We start from the raw sequence: 10,441 nt of genomic DNA on the forward strand, positions 1-10,441 counted from the left end.
TCAATGTGAAATCTAAGTACACTATCCATTGATTCTAATTGTTTCCAAGTTTCTAGTAGGTTATAACTTAGCTTCTAGTTACTAAGTCTAATATGTGTCATGCCTATACGTGCAACTAAGTTTATTCAAATATGGAACTAACTTGGATTTTGACGGTTGTCACACATACCCTTTCACACACTCACTCTCACACACACACACACACACACACTCTCTCTCTCTCTCTCATCCCAAACGAAACCACCCACCTCAACTTCATCTTTTCTGGCGTCTCACCCCACTCTCATCGGCACTTCATACCTCCCTCCTTCCCATCGAAAAACCCATCATTCCCTTCTTCCTTTCCATGGAGTCCTCATAATACCCGATTTGACAGAGGGTTTCTATTCCCCCTGTCTTTCCACGCTTGCTTTCCGGTGAGGATCTCGATCATAGTGCAACCCAGTTACCTCTAACAACCATTTCCCCTCTTCCCTTATCCATCATTCTGTCTTCTCCGACGATCGGTCGCTCTTCTCCAAAGGACAGGAGTCCACATCTTTTAATGAACATATTTTGAGATTTAGGTTTGGTTTTTAAACTTATCATTATTGATCTGTAATATCTTTTCTGGTTTTGCTAGTTACTGGATGACATAGGTGGCAGATGGAGGGAGAGGAGGAAGATTCTGGACAGATTTTGATGGAGACGGTCGACTATGGCTAATCCGATTTTCATCTTGATGGTGAGCCATGGCTGATCTCTCCAAATTCACATATATTAACTTTAGATCACAAAGGGGAATTAAGATGATGTAGGCGACAGATGGAGAGGGAGGAGGATGCAAGTCAATTATGGAGATGGTGGAGAGAGGATGGAGGACATGTAGTCGATGGTGAAGAAGGAAGACGAAGAAAATGAAGTCGAGTGTATGTGTGTGTGTGTGTGAGAGAGAGAGAGAGAGGAGGAGGAAGGTATCGTCGATGGGTGTAGGGTAGGGTGTTTTCTTTTTCCTTTTTCTTTTTTTAATTATTAAAATAAATAAGTAAATAAAAAATGTGAAAAATGAATAATAAGGGCATAATAATCCTTTTATTTTTTAGGACCAAAACCAAAGAAAAGTTTTGATTTTGGACTTTCTATGCAAGTTGGAAAGTTTTTGGACCCCATCCAATTTTTTTTGCAAACTACAGGGACCAATTCTGTAGTTTTGTCTTTAAATTAATATATACTTTTATTTTAAAATTTGATATATGTTATGTATGTTTGGACATTTAATATAATTATGCCCTATAAAACATAATATAATTTTAAGATCCATTTATAGGTTAAAATTTGTGTAATATACATGTTGATAACATAAATGAGCAAAAATAAAAGCGTACTTTGAAAGTATGTTGCTATAAATAACTGAAATTGTTCATGTTATTATTTTTTGTTAATAATTTTTTTTTATAATTTTTAGAACTCAATAAAATTATATATTTCGAGACATAACCCTAAAATAACAATCAAAATTATATAGGTTTTGTTCATGACCCTAAAAGAACAAAGTATACTTCGAAATTAAAAAAACAAATAATATTTAAATAATAAATTCTAAAGACGTTTTTATGCGTTTCTCCGCGTTTAACGCGGGTTATAATCTAGTTATCTTTAAAATCATAAACATATTCATATTTTGACAAAAATACTTTTTATTATAATCATTTTAAAAATAAAAAACTAAAGTACATCAACTAATTTTACAAGATAGTCAAAAGTTTTAATAACTTGGTAAAAATAGCCAAAAATTATGTTTTTTTTTTCCAATAATAGTCATCGAAATCATAGATCAGGGAAACATGATTGCGATTTCGTCAAATAGGCTACGGAATCGTGGCATATCTGCAGTGTCATGGCCAATTAGCCAATTATAGTAAAACTTAAAAAATATTCGTCCTCATTTTCACATTCAAAGATACGAAAATCATCTTTGATGTCACAAGACGAGGTTATGATTAACCTTGTTGTAATTATCTTATATACAACTTTCTTGTTGGTTTTTTTTATCATATAGTCTAAAATGAAGTAGTATTTTGCTAGAATTTAAAAAAAAAAAAAAAAAAAAAACCCGAAACAACTTGTAGTTTTGCAGATGACCATGTCATCTGCGATTTTGTTGATCTTTTTTGCCGATCTTGTATGATTTTTTGCAGGTTCATTCTTATGTGGTATCTCGTGATTATGTAGTAGTATTTTGTATGACCAAGTAGTCCAAATATGCAATTAGAAAAATAAAATAAAACCGCAAGTGGCTCAACGAAACCTCAAATTGCTTGACGATTCCGAAGATGTCTCAACGAAACCACAAGCGTGTTTGTTTGATTTGTGATTTCGATACCATGTGGTTTCATTCTTCTTTATTCGGAATTCCTAGCAAAGGACATACAAAAATACTACTATATTTCAGTCTATACGATTAAAAGAAAAAACAAACAAACGAAAAAGTTGTACCATAAGAAAATTACAACATTGTTAATCAGAACCATCTTATGCCATAAGAGAGAATTTTTGTATTTTTGAATTTGAAAATAAGGTCCATATTTTTTAAAGCTTAAATATAATTCCACAAAACCGCACAAACCACAATTCTATAGCCACTCGACGAAACCAGTCAAACCACATGCATATTTGCATGATCTATGATTTTAATGACTATTTAAAAAAAAAAAAAAAAAAAAAAAAAAAAACCATCTTTGGCTATGTAATTAACAAATTTGGCCTTTTTTCTTTTAATTACTTAAAAAAAATTATATTTCCTGTAACTTTCCCTAATGATTAGGCTTTATAACAATTGGCCCTTGAAGATTGATCTTTCCATGAATCTATGTCATTCGAATCAATGATTTTAAAAGCTAACCAGATTATTATTTTACATGTAATCAATTTGAAACTTGATACTTTATCAAGTTTATCCCACTACCCCATGAAAAAGCTTGAATCTTCTATTCTTCTTCTTCATTGGCTGGAGATACGACTGATAACTCTAGCACCAACTCTGTCCAGTTTCTTCACCATAGCCAAAGCTTTCAACTTTCCCTTCTCCACAAAAGCTTCCACCATCTTCTCCCCGATCTCCCTCCCTCTATCTTCATCATCCGTCACCGCCACCACCGTCGGCCCTGACCCACTTATCGTACACCCATATGCCCCTGCTTCCATTGCTGCCTTCTTCACATCTTCCATCCCCGGAAGCAATGGCGCCCGCCGTGGCTCCACAATTCTATCCGATGACAATGCCTTCCCAAACCCCACCAAATCCCCCTGCAATACGCCTGCCACCAACGCTGCCGCCTGACTACAATTCCATACATGATCCGACATTGTTATCTCCGTCGGTAGAACCGCCCTCATCTTCTTCGTTTGTGCTTGGAATTCAGGATTCACCAACACGAAAAACAGATTCTTTTCCGGTGGAAACTTCAAGGAGATCAACTCTAATGGATCGTAGCTTCTGATCAACACAAACCCGCCCATGATCGCCGGAGCAATGTTATCGGCGTGATAACCGGATAACTTCGCTTCAGCTTCGAGCCCCGCGAGTATCAAATCGGAATCCTGTAACTTCCCTCCGAAAATCTCATTAACCGCAACGGCGGCGGCGGCAGCGCTAGCGGCGCTGGAGCCTAGGCCGCCTCGAAGGGGGAGACATGTATTGATGGATAAAGAGAGGCCAACGGATCGGATCTTGAGCATCTTCATGACGGAGATTGCAGCAATTCCGGCGCAATTCCATAGAGGGTTTCTGCTGAGCCTCTTGGAAGACTTGTCAACGCCGTTGATTTCTGCAATTGATAATCTGCCGGGTTGGACTTGGGGGTCGACTGTGAGGGTAACGTAATCTCCGATGCCGTCGATTGCGCAGCCGAGGAAGTCGAAACCAGGCCCGAGGTTGGCTACGGTGGCGGGGGCGAATGACTTAACGGAGGTGAAAACTGGATGAGGTTCGGGTTCCAGTTTGGAAGCGACGGAGATGTTGCACCGGACAGACGATGAAAGATGAAGTTTAGGGGGTTTGAATAAATCTGTACTAGAGATAGAAGAAGAAGTGGAGGCGAATGGAGGTTGATAATGGCGAATTGCCATTTTCACTTGCAGAGAGATAGAGTAGGTGGCCGGCGAAGGAGAAGAGGGTTTTGAGGGTTTAGAACAGGGGAAACTCAACTTTTAATAAAAAGCACAACCAACCTTTAACTTTAAGAAATTTCTTGTTTAACCCCAAATACTATTTTATGGCATTGGCCTTGTATACAATTTTTAAATCTATAAATTCTTAAGAGTAAGTTACTATAAGTTACTTAGTACATTGGCCTTTTACAACAAATGAACTAGAATGAGCAATACGGGATAGAGCCTAGTTTTTGATGTTTTGTTTGTGTAAAAGACATATATACCCTCTCATCGTATCATAAACACAATCTCCATAAAGCTTGAAAGTCTCATCCAACATGTCAATCTTTTAATACATTGATTAAATGCCCGTTTTACAATTAAACTATACTAAATATCTTATACAAATACAACACACGATTCGAGCAATCAAGTATTAACATTTTGCTCCTCCGCTTGAATTCGGTTTGACCTATTCCTCGAGTCAACTTCCGTACCATTAACAGTTGACCTCTCCCGCTTCCTCTTTAACTTACTCTTCGATACCTCTTCTTTCTCATCTGCAAACGATAAAAACCTCTGCAACCGCACAGACCGCGATCCTGACCCCGACCCCGTCTTCTGAGACTCCTCGGGGGTGTCGGAATCGGAATGATGTTTTCCAAACTCCCAAAGCATCATTCCGAAGTACAATAAGAGAGCGATGGAACAAGCGATTCCGAAGATGAGAAAGAGTCCCCAAAAGCTTTCGAGCTGAAGCTGGTCGGAGTCGGAATTGGAATCTTGAGAAGCGCACGATTCCCGTTTGAGCCAACGGTCGTGAATCTTTTGAAGCTCTCCGTTCTCGGATAATGTTAGGATGGCGGTTGACATGTCGATCGCCAATGGAGATTCCTTCGGGAACGCCTGAGGGAAGAATCACAAGAATCACATGATTTTGACTTTTTTGAGTCAAACATAATATTTTTTCAAATTTGAAAATTGATACTTACAAATCCCCAACCACTTTTAGTGAATTCTTGGCCAACAATTTGAAACTGACAGCGATATGAAAGGAAAAGATCGATATAAGGTCTTTCATCAACAATGGCTGCCACAATTCCTGTGCTAAGTTTCTCTGCATATTCTTCTGGGGACCCAAGAGCCACAAGTCTTGATTGTGGGATGTTGAGTTCTTCCTTCAAGTAATTCTCTGCAAATGACCCCACCTGAAACCCGATACGTTCATTTGTTGTGATCAATGATTCGATTCCTCTTATTGAAGATGAAAGTTGTTGAACTGTTAAGATTGATGTCAAACTGGCTGTGTAACTTGAATTGATAATTAGAACCACGAAAAGCCAGATGAACAGAACCATCCGACCAAGGGTGCTCACTGTGTTTTCTCCTGAAATAGCAACATACTTTCATTCATTTGTTTAAACTAATATAATTTGGATTTTTTACTAATAAATAATCAAAGTTTTGGAGTTTTGATGCTTACTGTGTGAGAAAAACATGGTTGACAAGGTAAACCTGCAAAACAAGAACAAGCAACTCTTACAAGTTACAAAAACAATGAGGAACAAATAACACAATTGGTTGATTCATATATTAAGTATTGGTATCTAAACTGCTTACCACAAGATGGTGACCAATTGTCGCTTAGGTGGGCCCCTAAATTCATCATTAAGCCTGTGTTCCAGTATCCACACAACAGCCCCAACAACGATGAAAAAAAATCCGGTCACCGCCCACATCAGCGGTGTGAAAGGCCGCATGAAAGCCCAAGCACTCGAGTTTAGTTTCTTCACGGGGACCACCACCACTAACCCCGACTCTATATACGGTTGTGTGAAGTCCACTGTCTTTGTCCGGTTTGTCACAATTGCAATATCACCAACAGCAGCATCAAACACCTGAAATATTTTCAACGATAAGGATGATGAGGGTATTTACGTCTTTTACACAAAAACAAGAGATCCAGACCGACTATAAGAGCCTAACGTCCCAACAAAAAATTGCAATTTTTGTCCCATTGACATCAGTAGTCTCGGTCCCGGTCCAATGCAGTACAACCAGCTTATGATTATTGATTGCAACAACTTACATTATACGCAACATTATGCACAAGATCGTTGTAGCTCGGGTTCTTATAACCATCTCCAAACTTAACAAACTCATAAGGAACCGGATATGGAATCAACTTTATCGCCGCGATGAAAACATCTATGCTAAATCCATGAATATCATGGGAACCGTTGACTTGTGTGACAAATTTTTTAAAACTAACTCTTAATGGAACTCCAATCCGTAAGGGCCTTCCATTATTTGAAAACTCCCATCCCCGAGGCTTATCTTTCGTGTTCCCGGGCCATATTATGGTTCCCAACCGTTGGTTTAAAGAAGAATGGTTCGATGGTTTTGCATAAAGCGGCTCGGGAGCCCCAACCGTTAGCCCCGAGTGGTTCGACCAATACCCGACAACCCGACCCTGGTTCCCAACTATGTTGATTACATCAAACGAAGGGTGCACCAATGATTGGTCCGGGTTGAACCAAAACGGGCCGGTTAGGCCCGTCATATTCGTTTCCAATAACTTGGCCCGTACCCGTTTCCCGCCATCAAAAAAACTAAGCGCTCCAAAATTTAAACCTTTCACCACTTTTAACCTCGAATCATTCGAAAAAGAAATGCTTCCACCTTCGTTTAAAAACTTGTCAACCGCATACGCAATCATCCAAACCGTATCATAAGCATATAAACCATACGGGTTCAACCCGATCGACCCGTTACTCAAACCCTTCCACCGCGTTACAAACTCTCGTTTCTTCTCCGTATCCGGTGTGTGGGGCCGGACCGTGAGAACACCGTGTAAAAACAACGTCTCATTTCCGGAAATGCCCGTGGAATCCAAAACCGTAGACAACCAAGTGGTCGCAATCCAGACATACCCTTTTTTCATCATACCAAGTCTCTTAGCAGTCTCGAAAACCAAAAGCCCGGTTTTCGAATATGTATTTACGATAATAACCCTAGATTCCAATGCCCGTACTTTAAGCAGTTTGTTGGTTAGATTTTGTGGAGATAATGAGGAGTCGGGTGTTAATGCTGCTTTATAGGAGATCTTACACCGCCTTGTTGAAAGTAGGTCGCCTAATGTGGATATGCTATTACGGAATTGGTCGTCATCGGTGAATATTGCGGTTACTTCTCGATAACCAAAGTAGGTTACCATTTCGGCGATTGCAGTCATTTGATAAAGGTCGTTAGGGGAAGTTTGGATGAAATACGGATATTGAAGAGGTGAAAGTGAAGGGTCTAATGCTGTGAATGATAAAAATGGAACGTGGAGTTCGTTTGCAAGATGTGAAAGTATGTGGGCCATTACTGAACTTTGTGGACCGATAACGGCTACGGTATCAATCTCCATGTATCTCAATGCTGAAAATCATAATTATTAGAGAATGAAGTTGTTAATGGAGAGTGAAGAGTCTCTCATTAATAAGATCCAATTTCTCATCTTATTCTTTTTCTTATTAAAGCATTGTACTTTGAAAAATTCTATCATGTTTAGCATTGTACTTTTAGTTTTTTTTCTTAGGATATTGTATTTTGAAAAATCTAAAATTGCTTTGTATTTGGATTACAGTGCCATAATTTGGTAGATTTTTCAAAGTACAAAGAAAATGAATCGTGGGATGCTATTATAAAAAAAATCAACAAAAATATCGAATATGCTGACCAAACATTAGACACTAAAAGCAATTATTGCTACCACCGAAAATCACTATAATCAAACAATCACTTTCAAAATTGACATCCGAACAACCCCTAAAATTTCAATATAAGAATCATGAATCATAATCTCCATCCCGATTTCTTTTCTTTTGTTGTGCGAATTTTGTTTCTAATTTCTAATTTCAAAATTATTATATTTTGATTTTTGAAGTTGAAAAAAATAACTTTACCACCGACAATGCTGAGGAAACCACTGAAGTTTGCATCATGAAATGAGAGACTCAATCTTCTGCCTGGTAAAATGGAGGGATCAGAATTGACATCGTCTACAGCAGTCTTCATGGCAATCGTTGAAACCTTCCCATTGATGGTTTTAAAGTTTAAAATTGCTCCAATGTTCACAGTATCGGTTTCAGAAATCACAAATAAAAAGCTTCCAAGAACCAAAATCAACACCACCCAACTCCTCATGTAGACTAACATAAGGGTTGTTTGGGAAATCAAGATAATCATAGTGGGTGTAAAAAAGAAGAGATTTTTACGCATATTGTAACGAAAAGGCGACAAGAGCCCTAAAACGCACAAACCCTTCAAAGAAAGTTAGCATCTTTTACCGAAAAGCACACATACCCGTGTCCGTGTGTATGCAAGAATAAGTGGACGCAAAGATTTTGCATATGACATTTGAAAAAAGGAAGTGAGGTAGCTTTCGATGAAGAAGAGATTGTGAGTCTGTGAGTGGAAGACTGAAATGTTGAGGGTGTCGGGGTTAATGGAGGGGGTGAAAGGGAATAAGGGTGGGGGGTTCTTGTGTCCATTTTCAAGAAATCGTGAAGATGTATTTGAAAAAGAGAAAGATTTGGATGAGTTGTTGTTGGTTAGATTCGCACAATTTTAGTGGAGTGAAGGAGGGAGGACTCTCTGTTGTCTTCCTTTCTGGTTTCCTTCTTCAGCAGTTTCCTTCTTTGACAGGTTCATACTTTCCTTTTATATAACCTCTCAATACAATAATGCAAGGAGAATGTTGTTTCCCCTTTAATGAAGTTTTATAATCAACTTGAAACTTTCATCTCAAAAAATGCCCAATATGGCCCAACTTTGGCTTTTTCTTTATCCTTTCTCATGAAATATTAGTCATTTTTTTATCCTTTCTCATGAAATATTAGTCATTTTTGGGTATTAAATTTATTGCCTAACATATTCATAACGATTTCATACACGCAACCTGTTCGTTAAAGTTATCCCAAAAACATGAGGAGGAGCACTCAAATAGGAAGGCTGGATCCCCGTTAATTTGATTATTAATGGTTTAGTGGTACATCACCATTTGCAAAAGGAGAGGTATATAATATTTAAATAATATTTCAGAATATGCGTATTTGTTGATCAAAATCATTTAACTTACATGTATTTGTCAGATAAATTTTACATATTCGAAATAAATTATGCGTCGTTATTATTATTCTACGCCATCTTTAGATTTGAACTTTTGTGTGTCTTTTGTGTCTGAATGTATTGGTGTGTATGTGCAATGTGCAATGTACTATGTACCCACGAAAATGAATGTAGGATTACATGATACATGAAGAGAAATCAACTATCCTTTTTTTTTCCTACTCATGAGATAAAAATAAAGAATTAGCGGTATCAACATATTGTAATCTTATATGAATAGAAATAAAAATAGAAGGATATTTAATTTTTCATAAATGAATCATGACACTATGATGCTATTTTTTGTTTTATATTTTAAGTGTTCTTAAAATTATCTCAACTTTTGTAACTGAATCTTTATTAAAACGATCTCAATTCTTGCCATACACATGAAGTATAACCCATTCGACAAATCTCTATATCATCATAGGATCCTGATAAAATTCTAAAAGAAAGACGATAGAATCAAATCGTATTTATAAAATCAAATATAAATATGGAGAAGTGGAATCTTACAAGGCACATTAATTAGTGGCAAAAGTATTATTCTAAAACTAAATACATAAATTTTCATGAAACTTTTGCCTATATAGTGAAGTTGGTCACGATTCAATGTGTGTTGGTGGTTGTCTCCAAGAAGCAACATTAGGTACATGAACTACATGAAAAGAACAAATTCTTACATGACGACCTCGATAAGGAGATGTACATGAAAGTGCCCTAAGGTTTCACTAAAGCAAATGAAAATCGTGTCTTCAAACTACAAAGTTCCATCTTCAGATTATGACAGACATCGCAAAATTAGTATAAGCATTTACCAAACATTTATTAAAATTGATTTTCAACAGTCTAAAGAAGGTCACTCAATTTTTATTTTTCGAGAGAATTCAATTCACATCATCTCCCTTATATACATAGATGATGTGTTACTAAAAGAATATTGAAAATGCCAAAGTTCATTTACATGCACATTTTAACATCAAATGTTTGGGTCCTCTTAAATATCTTTGGGAATTGTAGTTGCTTGGTGTAGTGAAGGTCATGTAATTAGCCAACAAAAATATATGTTTGACCTATCGGAAGAATGTGGAGTATAGGCAACTAATCTCGATGATTTTCCCATTGAATATAAGTTATGATTACAAAAGGATGATGA

General features: G+C 37.2%; 2 protein-coding genes across 2 annotated transcripts; both read right to left on the minus strand.

Annotated features, from left to right (window-relative positions):
- Positions 1-2,835: 2,835 nt before the first annotated feature.
- On the minus strand, positions 2,836-4,305 carry LOC111899676 (homoserine kinase). The gene has a single exon (XM_023895533.2). The coding sequence runs from the start codon at positions 4,105-4,107 to the stop codon at positions 2,980-2,982; it is 1,128 nt and encodes a 375-aa protein (XP_023751301.1). The 5' UTR covers positions 4,108-4,305; the 3' UTR covers positions 2,836-2,979.
- Positions 4,306-4,425: 120 nt separating this feature from the next.
- LOC111899675 (glutamate receptor 3.2) lies at positions 4,426-8,961 on the minus strand. Its single transcript, XM_023895532.3, has 6 exons — positions 8,082-8,961; positions 6,221-7,554; positions 5,752-6,029; positions 5,615-5,646; positions 5,124-5,518; positions 4,426-5,037 (listed from the first exon to the last, which is right to left on the minus strand). Exons 1-6 carry the CDS (start codon positions 8,395-8,397, stop codon positions 4,561-4,563), a joined length of 2,832 nt encoding a protein of 943 aa, XP_023751300.1. The 5' UTR covers positions 8,398-8,961; the 3' UTR covers positions 4,426-4,560.
- Between the last annotated feature and the right edge of the window lie 1,480 nt (positions 8,962-10,441).

The sequence above is a fragment of the Lactuca sativa genome, chromosome 4 (genome assembly GCF_002870075.4).
Source record: "Lactuca sativa cultivar Salinas chromosome 4, Lsat_Salinas_v11, whole genome shotgun sequence".
Lineage (NCBI taxonomy): Eukaryota > Viridiplantae > Streptophyta > Magnoliopsida > Asterales > Asteraceae > Lactuca > Lactuca sativa.